The following is a 17,855-nucleotide window of genomic DNA, read 5'->3' as shown; positions in this document are numbered from 1 at the left end:
TAGTTTTATTTTAATTATTTATTAAATTTATATACCACCTGACTTCTAGTGATGCTGGGTGATTTTATATAGAACATAGGAAATGGACAGGAAATAACTTGAAAAGTTAAAATGCCCATTTGATTTAATGTAATATAATTCTCTGCTGAATTTCAGACATTGTGCAAAACACAATAGCCATATACTGTATGAGATTTAATTGGAAGGCAATATTCCATGATGAAGTTGCTGGAATGCTGAGCTAGTTTGGGGGAGTAGGGTGTTGCTGTTTTGTGTAAGGTTTTTGATAATTCTATCCGATTATGCCGAATGGTAAAAATTCAATGTATCAGTTACATAGGATTTGCAGAATTTACAATCTACTCTTCAAGTGTGTCAGTGAACAATTTTATGCAAACAAAATGCCTGCCTCGTGATTCATTGTAGATAATATAGATACATAATATGTGCATGAATGCCTCTGAAATTGGTAAATACCTTTGAGATATAGTCTATTAAATGTCTACATTGGTATTAAATATAATGCAAAGTTGGTGCTGGCAACATTTTCCCTCAGAAATATTGTACAAGTACAGACTTTCCCCTTTAAATTTCAGTGACAAGAGAAGCTTCTTCTTCCTGGAAGAGCTTTAAGCAGCACTTAATTTTGTGTTTATATGAGGGAGGTTGTACTTAGACTTCCCAAGGCCACCCAGTGAGTTTTCTGCTAAGCAAAGTGTTTTGAGTTGTTTTGTATGAAATAAAATCTCCGTAACCAGGTACTAGGTTTAGTTACCTTGAATTAGTGGATGCTACCAGATCTAGGCATATCCCTTATAAAAGAAATAAAGTTGAGGGATGGGTGAGACGAGACATCAATTTCTCCTGCTCCTATGCAGCACGGTTCAATTTTTATTCTCCGCTTTGATCTATCAGGCATCATTATATTACGTTTTCCCTTTTTAGTTGTGGCATAGAAATTTAAGCATTTATCCTTCCTCCTCCCTGCATGCCTAGGGAGTGGACAGTAACTAGATCCCGTACACTATAGGCTTAGGCTTTTCATCTATTCCACAGAGACACATCAAAGTATCTAAAGTAATTTTTTTGTAGAAATTTGCATCACACTTATTCAGATAGCAACCCCCCAACACTTCCCCCTTTTATTGATTCTAGGAAATTGTATGCATCTGCATTTTAAAAGATTTTTTCTCTTTCTCCTTCAGTTCTTTTCTTTAACCTCTTCACATTTGAACAAAGCCTTTGATGAAGTAGTAGTGCCTACACAACTGCAAATTGGGGATCAACAAAATTTTTGAGGTATCACAATACAAGCTCAATTTCCCCATAATATGATCAAACTAAGTTATTCATGTTCTGAATTAATGTCTAGTTGCAGTGATGGGATAGATGAGGGCCAATAAACTGAGATTGATAACTGACAAGACTTAGTTGTTGAGTGATCAGCAAATATGAGAACTGGGAGTCTGCTTGTTCTCAGCAATGATGCATTCTCAGAAGGAACAAGTATGGAATTTGGTGGAGCTGAGCTCATCACGCACACTGGATGTTTAGATTATTTTGTGACCAGGAGAGCTGCTTATAACCTGTCTGGTTTAGATTGTTCATATGCTGGTCACCTTACATATAGTAGTTATGACTAATCATTTAATGACCATTTGAAGTTACACTGAGTTTCAGAAAGGGTAAAGCACTTCCAGCCATCATGCTGCACCCCAGTCACATAATCACATGACTAGCACCCCACAATCATGTAATCTCCATTTGCAATCTTCACTGCTGGCTTCCTAGAAAGTCAGTAGGAAAGCGGATAGGGAAGGTTGCAAGTTGCTGTTGCTTGCTGAGAGCTCTCTCTCTATCCTCTCTCTCTCTCCTCTCTCCTCTCTCCCCCCTCCCTCCCTCCTTCTCTCTCTCCCTCTCTCCCTCCCTCTCTATCGGAGTTGGTTGAAAGAGCTTCCTATTGAGGGGAGATGAACTCTTCCAGTGGAAAAAGTCAGGTTTCCAAAAATCCGAGTTCTGTTCTTGCAGCCCACCGAAGCAGTTCCCTTCTGGACAGAGATAGGAGTCAAACTCTTTTGACAGGGTAGAGAAACTGAGCCCACCAGAGTAATTTCCTTCCAAGCACTGAGAACAGAATTTGCAGGCAGCTCCTTTGCTCCATCTGTTTAATAGCCTGGGAGATGGCTTGACAGCTGCAACAAGGAATGTCAGAATTATGGTCATTGAGCAAAGCAATTGTGTAGGCATCTCACTTAACCACTTTGTTCAAGATTCCAGTCCCAATTGTCGTAAGTTGAGGATTGCGTGTATTGCATTGTGCTCTATGAGGCTACCCTTACTCTAGTTCCAAACCTTCAACTAGTATAAAATGCTGCATAGAGATTTACTACATCTCTATTGAAACATCTGTACTGGTGACAGTTTATTACTGAACAGGGTCCAAGGTGTGACATATCATATATAAACCTCTGAAACATTTGGAACTAAGATATTTGATGGATTGCCTTTTCTGTTAAAGATAGTTGCTGAGATCAGGATCATCAGGGGAAGTCTATTGCATGTGTCTAGTACTGCAGTGTAATCTTATGTGCCTTTTCTATACATTTTCTAAGCATTTTCCTTTAAAATCTAAAAGGAATCTACCATTATATCATTTAGGTGCTGGCTGCAGATCTCTCTTTTCATCCAGACATTAACTCTATGGACATTAGAGGAATATCTTTTTTTTTTTCAAAATTTGCTTTCTCCTCATATTTTTACTGTTCCTGCACACATAGAGCTACAGTACAGCATTTTGTATTGCTATAGTGAATGCTGAGAAATCCTATCTCAAGGGATTCAGGCAGGAAAGAGTTATAAAAATTCTTAAACTTCATACAATATGTCAATCAGATTCGTCCTATCAGTCTAAATAGAGCAGAGATTATGAAAGCCCAGAAAAAATGGAAATTTAATCAACGAATCAGAAGATTTTCAGGGTTTTCTCTATCAAATGGACTTTTAAAAAGAAAATGGGCCAGATCCTTTTTGCCTTTGTTATGTGCTTTTCTCTCACAGGAAGACTAAGTATCTCTTCATGGCTGATTCCAAGCTAGGTAAGGAGCACTTCCAATTCACAGGAGCCTAGGACTGAGGTACAACTATAGAGCTATCTGAACTAGTTGAAACTAGATGGGAGTAGAAATTTTAATTTAATATAAGCAGTGTTGTTAGATAGAAATCTGGTCCTTCAGGGTTGTTTTTTTTTGCAATATGTAGTTGGTTGATTTATAGCATCGTCCACTTCAACTACATAAGTTTGAGTGGATAACAGTATTAAAACTGACAAACATACAAAAACAGCTATCGATAGTAAGTGTAAAGAACAGTCAAATACTCTGGATATAGAGAGAAATCATGGAATAGCAGAAATTGCACAATAAAGTTAAAATTCATTGAGCATAACCATTGTGTTTAAATCTGTCTACCATGAAATTGCATCCTAATGATAATTAAGGAAAATATTATTTCTTCCAAAACAGTATGCAAAACATGGTTTGGATTGAATAGAAAATATATTCTCCTGTTAAGGCAATACGATCCATGAAATAAAAGCTGGAGTGGTGGCAAATCCTGTAGTAAAACTTATTAAATAACTTTATTCTAATTTCCTCAACACTAAATTATTAAGAATATATAGAACCAGTGATTAAAGATTAGAATTGTTAATTAAAATTGAGGTGAACCAAATTTAGTCAGCTGTGAAAAATTTGAACTTTGGGTTCTTGTGGGGGGAAGTTGGAGGGCTGAGTGTGTTGTCCTCTGCCATGAATTTGGGGGATTTGGGATTTTTATTTACACTTGTTATTATTGTTATCATTGTTATTATTATTTTATTTAGAAGATTTATTTGTCGCCCATCTCATATCCAATGACTCTGGGTGTCTTATAACCTAAAGTATTAAAACAGAAAAGAAATTAAAATCAACAGTCATGGCACACAGTAGATAAAATCATAGACAATTACAAACCATTAAAACCAGATTGGAAAGATGGCAGCCAGACACACAAGGGGTGGGGGTGGGGTGGAATTAGGTTTTACTTAATCAACCACCTCCAGTATGAAGCTTCCCCATTGGTTCCCCAAATCATCTGGCAGAGCCAGGTCTTCAGGCTCTTTTGAAACATCAGGAGGGTGGGAGCCAGTCTCACCCCAGGGATAAAATGTTCCAGAGGGCAGGAGCCTGTCAGCTGAAAATCCTTGTTTGACGGGATATGAATCTTAGGAAAATAGCAAATGAAAGAATAATACATTAAGAAAAATAGGCTAATGAAATAATTCTAAAGGAAAGTCCTGATTTGAGATTAGCTGTGTTCATCTGAAATCCACTTGCTCAGTTACCAGACAATTTTTCCATTTAGGGTGGGGGTGATATTGAAAGGGAAGAGTGCAGCATACAACCAATCAGAGTACTTAGTTGCTTTCAACTGTTTTCTTTCATCTGGACAGGAAACATTGAGACAAAAAAGGATACTTTCTAGCTGTCCTTTTCGTCTCCTATCTGTGAATTTTAACTGAGTTTAACTCCTTATTTTTTAAAATGTAAATTTAACATTATTTTAGCAGGCATTCAGTTTCTCAATTTCTTTTCAAACTTTTACTACTACTCCATTTTACTGTTTCCAGTCAAAGAGAATGAAGAAAATAAATTATATAAAGAGGTTCAGGACTCCATTTATTAGTAACATAATTTCTTAAAAACAGAATGGAATAGAACCAAATTTTATCTGGTGGGACAAGCTAGCTAAGCTCAAGTTAAAAAATGGACTGCAAAGAAAAAATGCTTTTAGTGAAGTGTTCATATTCTATTATGTTGTTTTAAATCACTCAGAGTCTGAGTGAGACGGGCAACATAGAAATTTAATAAATAAATAGAAACAAAAATCTCCTAGTCCATTTTTGTGGGAAAGGCAAAGTCCCCTTCCTCTAGGTTGCAAGCTCCAAGATAGTAATACTGTAGCAGTTAAGACTTACATACTGCTTCACAGTGTTTTACAGCATCTCTAAGCAGTTTACATAGTCAGCATATTGATCCCAACAATCTGGGTCCTCATTTTACTAACCTTGGAAAAATGGAAGGCTGAGTCAACGTTCAGCTGCTGAAAATCTAACTGCTGGTAGCCGGCAGTCAGCAGAAGTAGCCTGCTTGCTTCTTCTGGGCCTTAGTTGCAGTGTTTTCCACCAACTGTACCTGAATTTACAGTGACTTTAGCAGAAACACCAAATATGTATATAAAAAGATACAGCTGAACTTTGCAAAAAGGTTGCTAAATGCTAGAAATATGCTCTACATGTATTTTACACCAGTCATCAAACAAATGTATTTTTATTATTGTTCAGTGATACACTATACGGAAAGGAATCCATTGCTGAGCTCTGATCAGTGGCTCTGGATATAGACAGCCTACATAGGAAAATGTGTATAGGTAATCCTCTGTAGTAATCAGAGTACTTCTGAGTGCAACTAATCCTTATAAATGCTCTATGATAAGTTGGTTAACTAATAGTTAAGTGTGAGCTAGATGGCATGTATTTAAGTGAATATTATAGTTAGCTCAGAAATCGTACTCCAAGGTTCCTTATTGGTGGTTCCTGAAATAGGGAAGTATCGAATTGGATTTCAGTTGCAGTGTAATGGATGTGAGAATAACCTTGAAAGACAGGAGGGAGAGTTGCAGATTGAAAAAATGGGAGTGTAAAAGATATCTTGGCCCACAGAAGGAGGAGGCACAGGAAGGGACCCTCCCTAGTTTTCTGGAGAACAAAAGGAAAGGGAGAAATATTTTTAGTCTTGCAAGATCTGTTAATGTAATCTTACAATAAAGATAGAACTGGTACTCCTTGTTGTGCCTCTTGTCTGTATTACCTTGAAGGGCGAACACCCGGACTCATTGTTCTTCAATATTTTCAGAAATGACTTGAGGGAAGAAGGAGAGGGAAATCTTATAACTGTAGATGATCAGTTGCTTGTGGAGGTGGATGTTGGTAGTGAGATCTGATCTAGAGGTTGGTTGCTCTGTTAAATATATTGTAGGAATAGGACCCAAAGTACACATCAGTTGTTCTTTTCCAAGTTTATTGATTAAGGTGCTACAAGGTTTAGGACCTGAATGACTTTAGTGGGGTGGCAGAAAGAATAGTTGCCTAGTCTGTAGGTAATACAACATTGAATAAGATAGCTACCGGTAATTGTCTAAAAGATAAGAATAACATTTAATTGGATTGAGAAAATAGAATGAAATTTAACAGAGGCAAGTGTAAAGACAAAACAAAGAATGAGGAAAGAGGAATCAAATGTAAATGTATTGGATGGAGATACCTCAGCTGATAATGGTTCTGAAAAATATCTTGGAATAAAGATTAACTGAAAACTGAATATGAGCCAAAAACCTCAGGAAATAAATTGTTCATTGGTGTTGAAAATTTGGGTTTTTAATGACTCATCAATGCAAATACCGGTATTAGTCTAATTTATAATTTTCATGTGTGAACTGTTCTGAACATTATACTTTACATGAATTTTTAAAAATAGATTAAAAATAGCCACAAATAGTATACCAAATACGGCATAGCTATGTATTATCGCTGTTACACTCTACATTTTTGTATATAATGAAATGTAGGAATCCACTAACTCTTATTTACCCTGTATATTTTAAAAACCCATACTTATTTGGAGTTATTGCAGTACCAAAAGGAAAGTGGGAAGACAGCCAATTTTGGAACACTTCCCTGCCAAAGGTTACTTAATAATGATTTAAGGTTTTATAGTTTATGACTGTGGTGGTACAGAGTGAGAATTTGAGGGCTGCGTTTCAGAAGGAGTGTTGCTATCACTCCTTGTGTAGAAAGTTTGTTATGTATGGATGTGGGCAGACTTTTGTCATAATTGAAATAGGAAGTCTATAGATTTTCAGAAAGATCTTTCTTATTTCTTATTTTGTCAAAATAAACATGCATTTCTGCAATATGACATAGAGGGTTAAGGATTACAGAATGTCTTACATAGAACTTTGTCCCCAAAGGGAAAACAGTCATATAGAAAGGCTGTCCAAGTTATGATTTGATGGTTTGAAAGTGTATTGTGGAAAAAGCTCAAAATAGTGGGAATAATTCTACCATTCACTACAAATGATCTTTTAGTCTGATAACTAAAATGTAAAATTCTTGCACAAGTACACTTTTGTTTTCTTGAAAGGTCATCTGGTTCCATGTTAACTCTTCCGTTCATTTTCTTTTCTTTAGATTATTGTGATTCAATAAAGTTACTCAAAGAGGGAGGAAACAGTAAATATCTCGGGAACCTCTAATATTAAAATTGCTACAACTAAGGTGCCATGAGCCTAATTAAAAATGTAAATAAAAACCTCTGATAACTCTTTTAAGAGCAGGATACTAGTTGAATAAAAAAGTACAGGTGGAAAAAATCTGTTTGATCCTACATTGGGTGGCATCCATCTACATTGAAGCACACCTGTAAAGTTTGAAAAGCAAGGACCTAAGGCAGGCTACTTAGCTTCAATTGTTGAAAGAGTTCATGTACTAATTGACTAATAAAATGAATCAATATTTAATGTTCATTAAAATTTAATGAATTTTCTTCACTTTCCGATCACCATTGTTTATGTTGTTCTTTCAGGCATCAAGACAACAATGAATCTGGTGTGAAGACCTTTTGATTAACCAACTTTATATAGACTGTTGGCTCCAAGCCTTATTTTGTGGCTGGTATAATTGATGCATATAATTAAAATGAATCCTGGATTTGTACAACTACCCTCAGTATTGGGGAGGACTTTGCTGGTTCTGACAGTGATTACTTCTGCTAAGTGCCATTGGCCCAGTGAAACCTCAGAAGTTGTACGAGACTGGGAACATCAGTTAGAAGCCTCCATGCATTTGGTGCTTTCGGACCTCCGTGAGAGTGCACCAGCAGTGGTGGGAATTCCAGACAGCTCTGCTGTGGTAGGTCGCACCTTCAGAGTCACCATCCCTACAGAACTTATAGCTTCCAATGGAGAGATTATCCAGGTGAGAATTTAAATTGATTGATTTGATCTGATTAATTTATAACCCTTATATAGCTTCCTATCTCACACAAGTGACTCGGGATAGTTTGTATAATTAAAAACAAGTAAACTGACCAAACATATGCCTCACCACCACTCCCAATAAAAAACTATCAAGTATTAATAGAAGCAGAGATCACTTTACCTCTGACCCAAATATCTAGGGAAACACTCGGGTCTTCAACATCTTATGAAAGGCTAATAGGGTTAGGGTGATCTTAACCACCATCTATGTCTGTGCATCTGTATAATGGGTCTAGGCCAGAACTGTAACCTGAAAAAGGATCTCAGATAGACCCTTCCTAGTTCTCACAAAATTAAAAGGAGGAAGGTTGGAAGATGTACTGTGACGTGCAAGACTGAAGTCAGCCCTTCAAGATAGATGAACTTAAGCAACCAAAGTCATGCATGCCAATACTACTGTAATAGTAGTAGGATATAATAACCATGGTGAACTGTGGTGGCGCAGTGGTTAGAATGCAGTACTGCAGGCTACTTCTGCTGACTGCTGGCTGCCTGCAGTTTGGCGGTTCAAATCTCATCAGGCTCAAGGTTGACTCAAACTTCCATCCTTCTGAGGTCAGTAAAATGAGGACCCAGATTTTGGGGGGCAATAAACCATTTAGGGCTGTAAAGCACTGTGAAAGAGTATATAAGTCTAAGTGCTATTAGTGCTATAACAGAATCTTCCAAGTCAGAATCTGTCTCCCCTCCCCTCCCTTCCTCTTCCTAAAGATTACTCCTCCTGTCTCAGAGCGGTACTGTGCCTCATGGCAGGTGCTGCCACTGAGAAGACATAACTCTGAGATGCGACATGTTGACATCGTTTAAGAGAAGAGACCTAGTGTATGCTCTCTACTACATCTGGTGAGATGAGCAGAAACCATAAGAGAAAGATGGTCCTGCAGGTAGTCTGGCCCCAGGTCATAGAAGCTTTTTAGGTAATAACCAGCACCTATTGAACTGTTCCCAGAAGCCTTCCAGGAGCCAGTGCAGCTCATGAAGCAGCAGTTTTACATGGATGTAATATGAGATACCAAAAACTTCCTGCACTTCTGGACCAGCTTCCAAGTGCAGTCCCATGCAGAGCACATTACAATAGTCTAGTTAGGGGATGGTTAAGCCATGAGTCACTAGAGCAAGGCCTCCTGGTTCAGGCATGGGCACAGTTGGTGTACCAGACAAACCTGTGCAATTGCCCCCCCCCTTGCCACAGCTAAAACTTGCACATTGAGCAGGGACTGAGAAGAACCCCAAATTGCACACCAATTTCTGACTAAGAAATTGTACTCCCATGCAGTTAAAAGAGGTAAAATTCCCTGAACTAGGACCTTTAAAACTCCATCTTACCAGGGTTGAGCCACCCCATCACAGCCCCCAGACGCTGGGTAAGGTCTTTGCCATCATCACTTGGTCAGTCCAAGTGATATCCAGTGTGCAACTGGATATCATCAGCGTACTGATGATTCTGCATCACATACCTACAGATGACTCACACTCAGCAATTTCATGTACAGTACTACTTAAAAGTTTGCAAGCCCTTCCTTTCGAGTTTTAAATATTTCTGCATAAACATGATCTAAAATGTGGCCCATTCCCATTAGGATCTAGCCCTAAAACTAAATAAAAAGAACCCAATTAAACAAATGAGTCAAAAACATTATACATTCATTAAGTTATTGAGGAAAATGATCTAAAGTTACATATTTGTGCATGGCAAATGTGAGGCAGTTTTTCCGGCATAACTTTATTGTATAATTCTCCAGTGAGAGAAGTTGCTGTGGTGATAATGACGATTGACTTTTCTTCTAGTGAGAAAAAATGCTGGCATAACTGATCTACCTGGGTCTCTTTTATTTTCTTTCTGGACTATCAGACAAGTTAATTTGCACCCATAATGGAAAGGTCACCTTTATAGAAAGATAAACTTGGAATCATTTATGAGATACAAGTGGCTTCCCAGACCATAAATAACTAAAATAGTTCCCACTCTGACATTTTGTCTCTTTCTTGCCCTTTCTCCTCTTTCATTGTCCCCACCCCCAGCCCCCAACAAAGAGCTACTCATTATTCTGGCAGTAAAAAGTAAGAGTCCTTTTTAGAGTGACTGCTTGCATTAGGATTGTGAGGAAATACTTGCATTAGGATTGTGAGGAAATACACGAAACATGAATTTGGCTACACAATTACCGTACTGAGAAAATTCAGAAGTGTTGGTTATTTTATTTTACTGTATAAATGCTTCTTGGTCAACTGTCTTATTATTCCTCAACAAAAATCGCTAACAAAAGATTTCACTCACTCAGTTTTCATTCTTTTGTATCACAAAATACAATCTGAAATACAGCGACTGGAACTTCATTTTCAGTTTGCATACAGAAATTGTTTTATTGTCCTTTTATATGGCCAGCAGTTTTGATGTTATATATGTTGGTGGCAGCAAGAATACTTTATGCACAAAAATGGAAGGAGACTGTGATTCCCCCAATGGACAAATGGTTGCAAAAGTTGATGGAGTTAGCAGAGATTGCTAAATTGACTGATTAAAGAAAAGACAAAATTTTGTTTTAATTGGAAAGCTCTTTTGGACTTTGGGCTTTGGGCTTATGTTAAAAATGAAACTTTGATTTTGGGTTTTGCTGATTAGATAGTTTGTTTTTTTTAGAAATGACTAGATATATTATCATATAAAAATAAAAAGTTGAGGTTTTACCTTATTCTATTGCACCAAAAAGAGTCAGAAGTCAGTGCTTTTTCTTTTTCCCCTTTCTCCTACACTTTTCTCTCTCCCCCCGTTCCTCCATTATTTTCCCATTATTTTCATTTTTCTTTGTATTTCTGTACTGTACATGTTGATCAACTCATAAAAATATTTGAACCCTTTTATTGGGCCAGCAATGTTATTTTACAGCTTAAAGCTTTTAGTTGCAGGTACTACTGAAAATTGCCATTAGCAGGCAAGGATATGCTTGCCACTTGTTAAGTGATTTCCAAGATGTAAAGAAATGGTCTCCCTCTTTCACTTTTCAGCTGTTTACATTTATGCTGTAAGAATTTCAGTAGTTTTTGAATAGAATGAATTACAGGCAAGCGGGAAAGGTATTACTAATTTTGAATAACTTCAGAAGCTTCATTGTAGAATTGACTGAATTTCACTGTAAGATGAGAGCACCTTTATAAGAAAAGATAAGAAACTTCACATATCCTGATTTCTAGGTAATCCACTTCTCAAAAGGAATAAATTCTCCTATTCAAATTTGCTATGATACATTTTATTCAGCTTGCCTTATTTTAAAATAGGAAGACCCCTGTTACTTAGGACAGTTAGGACCCACAAACTGCATAATAGATACTTAACGAAGTGACAGATCTGCTTTGATGAAATGATTCAGGCCATGAAGGTATCCTGATTCACTACAGTGAAATAATGTGACCTTGTAATTTTATATGTTCATTTAGCATTATTTGTATGGCTGCCCATTTCACAAGAAATTACTCTGGGGAGCATACAACATTTAATGAAGTAGCTAGTGAGAGGAGCGAAGAAGACTCTTCCCAGTCTTCTCCCTTGGTGTTCCCGGAAAAAGCATCTGCCCAGCCTTAAGAGGCTTGGCAGGAAAAAGTTCAGTCATCTTCTGTAGCATGAGTTCTGTAGCTTTGCTTCATTATGCCAAAGTTTCAAACAAAATAAAGCTCTTGTTGAAAGCTTTGCACAACAGTACAGCATAATAGAGGCAGGGTGAAAGAATACATTTACTACTTGTCAAATATTGCATAAAATTGAGTTCCTTTTTTAATGCTAAAAGGAACAAAATTGTGCTTTGAAGCAGACTTTACTTCTGTATTCCAAGGAGTAACTTTTCCATTTTCTTTAGTTAATTGGGTAGTCTAATTTTTGGCATCCATATGAACTTTTGTCGGATTAGTTTTTATCAGCTGCTTTGAACAACTGAATATACTTTTATGTTTTTAATCTTGTGATATCTTAACATTTTAAAAATTCTTGGATTTATTAATTCCTCTTTGCAAGCAAGAAAATAAAAATTAATAGCTCAGCAATTTCTGCACATTAGTTTGTTGGTTAGCCTCTATTAAATCCCATATTTTGAGGAAAATTTGTGATTTACTTATGAGGTAGCATCCACTTGAAAAACTTGCAAAATTTTGTGAATTATTTGACATTTTGGTCACTTCCAAAATGCAGATGCAGATGTGTTATTCTTCTATAATTGAATTGGAGAAAGTTCAAGTAGAATCAACTTTGACTGGCACATCTACTTTCTGTTTATCTCAGAACCATGAGGTGCTGTGTTCCATTTTTCTGTAAAATTGTTTCATTTATCCATAAAGTTGCAGGATGCAGATACTGTGAGATAGAAGTAAAGTGACGAGAATTGGAGTCAGGTAGTAATAACAGTGAATGTTGATTTTTAAAAAAGGATTCTTGTACTTGTATATACTGGACAATACAAAGTAGAAATGTCCATTACAATCCATCAGAGTGTTTTTGTTCAAGAGACCATAGAAAATCGTTGGAATGTTTGGAAGTTATCTCCAATTGAAAATATTTACTGGAATCCATTCCAAAATCAAAACACTTTCTTAGACAATAATTATCATCCTAGCAAATGGAACTTAAGTCTGCCTAAAATCAACAATCACCTACACCAGTGATAGGTAACAGTGTGCATTTCTTATCAACGGTTACCTTGACCATATCTGCAATTTCATCAGTACTATATATCCAAAACAGGAAGTATCAATAAATGTTTTTTAAACAATGCCAATGAATCCTGCACAAAACCTGGCAATTTTTCTGTCTGAAATTTTATAGGATTTGCAGACCAATAATTCCTGCACATACAGTATCACGCAGTTGCATTCCACCTTCTACATCTGTTTCTCTGACATTGATAAATGCTTATCTCCCATAGTCTACATATCTCACTCTGTAAAAACAAATTTTTATTTTAGGCAAATGGAGATATACAAGCCTTCTCTCTGAGCAAACCCTGAGATGTAACCCTTGAGGTTGAGTTCAAGATAAAGTGATCTCTTTCAGAGTCAAATCCTATGGTCAGGGTATGCCCTTATTAATTTGCATTACATCAGTGGAAAGAAAGAAGAAAAATGCCCCTTATCTATCTGCTTTAGCAAAATTGTTCCTCTGATCTTTTTACTGCCGGTAGCTGGATAAATAGTACTTTCAATTCTGCATTGTTTTGGCCCTAGGCTTATAAGACCATTGTAAAATGGTTCCTTTTTCCCTGCAAGTGAAGGGCTACATTACTTTTCAGCCAAGTGCTGAGCAGGAAAACAGTCTAACAAATAAACTTTCTTCCTAGTCTTATTATCATAAATCAGTCATTCTGCAAAACAAAATGTAACAGAAATACCATTATAAACTTCCAGATTAAGTCTTGAAGCATCAAACAGTGGAATTAGTTTTTAATAAATAAAAAAGGCATTAAGATTGGAGTGGTGACTATGTACTAGAACAGTATTAAAAAATATGTGCTTTTCAATTTTTGTGTGTGTATTGTACTAAAGAATAAAACAATCCTTGGTGTGATTATTGTGTTCCTGTAAGAGAGGATAGTAGGCTAGATGAATCTGGATATGTGCTGGACATAGATTAATTGTGTGATTCTATGTGCTACATGTAATGAACTGAAAGTATAGATATTTTATTTCCTTTATTTTTGCTTCTTATTCTGTCTGTTTCAGCCTTTCCACAGTTTGAAGATGTTTACCATACATATAATAAGTGTACAGATATTATTTTGTCTTGTTCAAAGTGAAACCAGATTCTATCCATTGAATAAGCTCATTCACCAAATGACTATATAAATGGTGGTTTTTGGACTAATGAACCATTTCACAATAAATCTGAACATTGCCGCTTAGTGAGCTGAAACAGAACTTTTTTTTTCAGAGACTGATAACAGTCATAAGTCACTGGGAACATGTTTTAACAGGTTTTCTCTTAAAAAGATTTCATCTTGTAAATAAAATCTGAGGACTTTCCTTAAAAGAAGCAAAACAAGGTTGTTATCAGTTCAACCTGTCCCAAATAATACAATAATACAATAGCTATGCCAAGAGGGGGGTTCTTCTGGAGCATTGGCATGTACCCAATAATTTCTATTTATTTTTTTCTTCTGGCCTTTTGCGATGAAAATTGACATACTGTATAGACTTTTAACTGAACTTGAACTCAAGAGTAAGGAATAAGTGATACAAGAAGCTTAAAGTGATAATAAGTGATAGATTTCTCTTAAAGATTTGTGCTGGTAAAAGTGGATATAGTTCAGGAGATTGCTAAATAATTGGTTTGGTATTCTGCACATCTGAATCTGGATTTCTGGGAGAAGGACATCTGATCATATTTGCCATATTAAGGAATTCTGAATAGTGTTTCACTTATGATCTCTTCTGTGTCTTTTAGTGCAAGGTGTTTGATCCTTTATATTTGTAGTTTTCAGGCTTGAAAAGTATGGCTCAGTCTAATTATAAAATGATTTCCCAGGCTAAATAATTCCTTGACTCAACGTTCTACATTCTACTCAAATAGCTTTGGTAGCCATTAAGAAATAGTATGCATTTATGTGTGGTCTGGATAAAGGTCACTGAATCTGCTCCCAGTTCAGACATTATAGAGTATCTGCTGACTGTAGGAAATAATAGCAAGTACAAAGACTAAAGCATCAATAAGCATCTGGTGCAAATGTTGTCTAAGAGATTGTTTTTTCTTTTGTCTTTTTGCTGTAGGAAGGTCATGGATATTGAAGTATTCTCTTTCAAAATATGATATCTTGCTCTGTGTTTTTGTCAATAAAATAGGAACAGGCAACAGTCACAGTCCAAGTGCTTATATCACTCACAAGAAATAGACAATTGAATTGTTTTTAGATTTGCAGCATTTCCTTATGAAAGAATCACTTCATTCAATAGTCAATAGTTGCTGTGAGTACCCAGTGAAATTACTGGCATGCTCTGTAATAGAAGAGGGGAAATCTTTGAATAGTTGCTTTATAATAAACATGGGCACATCTGGAAATGAAGGCGTTATAGTGGGAGTGATAGAATGGAATTAGCTGGAACATCTGTTTATATCTTTGGGAGCTGAACAATGCTGTCTCACAGAGACATTGTTATGGACAGGAACAATGAATGTTTTCTCAGTATAAATAATTTCTATATATTTCTTTGTTACCTAAATTTGACTGAAAATGTAATATGTATGATAGAAATTTTGCTCCAGGTTTCCATTCTCAGAAAATTCTAGCTTCATTATACTGAATGCATTGAATGTGTTTATTTGAAACAAAACAATCAAACTACCATAAAGGTAATTATTGGAATTGGTATAATATTATATTGTGTCAACATTCAAGCAATCTTGTTCAATCTTTTTAAAATATAATTATAATACACTTCATAATATATGCTACATAAATGCCAATTAAGTTGTGAATACATTAACTCCCTCTAGTGGCTAAATAGATACTTCTATTCCTAGAAGTCATACTTGACATTAATCTGTTTAACATTTTCAACACCTATACAAACCTTTTAACATCTCTGCATATATTGTTATTTTCTATTATTAAATCTTAAATTTGTGGCCTTTTTAATTTGGTTCCATTAAAGTCCATAATCAATCCCTACTCTGATAAATGGTTTAAAATAGCTTTGAAATGCATTGGCTTTAGGTCTGGATATGGTCAGAAATTTTTTCCTTCAAATACAATTAATGTAATTCATTGTTAGTAAATATAGCAGTGGCAATAATTGTTACTAATGTAAGTTTATTTAAAATAATAATAAAATAATGATGGTGGAAAATAACTTTCTCAATTAATATGAAATGTTCCATATTACTAGTTAATAGTAATTCCGTACTGCTAAATTTTGCTGAATTACATCTTTCATTTTTTGTAAGTGGTGTATTTAGTTGTTGAAGACTTTATGGATTTTTGATTTCTCACCCAGCCAAATAGGTGTAATGCTTCACAGGACATAATTATTATGTCCGTGGTTACACAGTGGTTAGAATGCAATATTGCAGACAATTCGGCAGTTTGAATCTCACCCACTCAAGGTTAGTTCAGCCTTCCAACCTTCTAAAGTCGATAAAACGAGGAACCAAATTGTTGGGGGCAATATGCTGACTCTGTAAACTGCTTAGAGAGGGCTGTAAAGCAATGTGAACTCTTAAGTGCTGTTGCTAAATGCTGTTAATATTATGGTCTTACAGGAGTTTTACACTTCTCATCCTTGATTTTACCAAACCAAAATGGCTTCAGCTTTCAGGAGTTCTATCAGTATTACAGCCAATAAGGTTGGATTCTGTTGCCTGTGCTGCTTTGCTGTTGGAAAACCAGGAGGTAAATGTATTTGTGCTCAGCTAGAAAGCTTGTTTTATAATATTGGAAAATATCAGTCACTGATTAAGGCCCATCAACACCCAAATCCTTACATATCCAGGAATTCCACTTCAGTTTTTGGTAGTAAATGCTGTCATATTCTGCAAGGATTATGCCTTAGTTTATTCCAGTAAAAATAAACTTGTGACACTTTAAGAACTAGAAAATCTATTACTTCGTAAGTATTTAAAGCTCCACAAATCTCAATTTTTTTTATATTCTAATCTAGAGCTTTATGTGTATTTAAGTTAAAGAAAGGTAACTTTTAGGTTAATGAATTATTTTCAGTAGATTGTGGGTAGTTTTATGAAATAATTGCAATGGCAGCTATCAGCAATTGTAAAACACCATTTTTTTTATGACAAACTGGCAAGCTTTATCCCCCAGGAATCTATCTATTACTTTATTTACCTTTGTCTTTTTTATTGGCATGTGGGCACATTTCCACATAAAGCACACCTGCCATTTTAATCACAGGTAGTTACAACAGTTCATTTAATGACTATTAGAAGTTACAATGGCACTGAAAAAAGTGACTTATAACCATTTTTTACTCTTATGACCATTGTGGCATCCCCACAGTCACATGATTTATATTCAGATACTTGACAACTGGCTCATATTTATGATGGTTGCAGTGTCCCAGACTCATCTGATCCCTTTTTGCAACCTTCTGATGAGCAAAATCAATTGGGAAACCAGATTTACTGAACAACTACGTTACTAATTTAACAACTGCAATAATTCACTTAACAAATGTGGCAAGAAAAGTTGTAAAATGCAGCAAAATTCACTTAAGAAGTTTCTCACTCAGCAATATAAATTTTCAGCTCAATTCTAGTTATAAGTTGAGGACTACCTGTATTTATACACATTTACTTGTTATCATTTATGTGCTGCTCAACTCCCAAAATAATCTTTGTTTAAATGTATTCTATAGATTTTAAGGAAGCTGACCAGAGCTAAAGATATTCTTTTAAGCCAAATGATGATAGAGGCAGGTGCTTTGCAGGAAAGCAGTTTTCCACAATATTTTAAAATTCTTTTTTCTAAAATTAAAAGAGCTTTAAAAAAAAAAGAATAAAGACAATGGGATCAAAGAAAACTGAGAGGTACCATAAGAAATGTTCAGAAATACCAGATTCCTGCTGTCTCAATTACGTTGGTGATATATTAAAATTTAGGAAAACTCAGTGAAGCAGCACAAATTGCACTTCGTGCTCACCACATTCATCCATGAGTGTAAACTCATTTAACAAATGAAACAAGGCAAATGTTAAAAAGTTAGGATATTTGATATTTAGGTAGTTACTTATC

General features: G+C 35.7%; 1 protein-coding gene across 3 annotated transcripts in view; it reads left to right on the top strand.

The window, feature by feature from the left end:
• Positions 1-17,855, top strand: part of DAG1 (dystroglycan 1) — a 78,716-nt gene that overhangs the window by 42,565 nt on the left and 18,296 nt on the right. For all 3 annotated transcript variants that reach the window (XM_026725985.2, XM_026725990.2, XM_087924129.1), the window contains exon 2: positions 7,680-8,071. In XM_026725985.2, the coding sequence (XP_026581770.1) occupies positions 7,778-8,071 (294 nt within the window). In that variant the 5' untranslated portion in view covers positions 7,680-7,777. The remainder of the gene's footprint in view (positions 1-7,679; positions 8,072-17,855) is intronic.

Source organism: Pseudonaja textilis, chromosome 2 (genome assembly GCF_049901715.1).
Source record: "Pseudonaja textilis isolate UNSWEBS1 chromosome 2, rPseTex1.2, whole genome shotgun sequence".
Taxonomy (NCBI): domain Eukaryota; kingdom Metazoa; phylum Chordata; class Lepidosauria; order Squamata; family Elapidae; genus Pseudonaja; species Pseudonaja textilis.
This window is presented reverse-complemented; position numbering and strand designations above follow the sequence as displayed.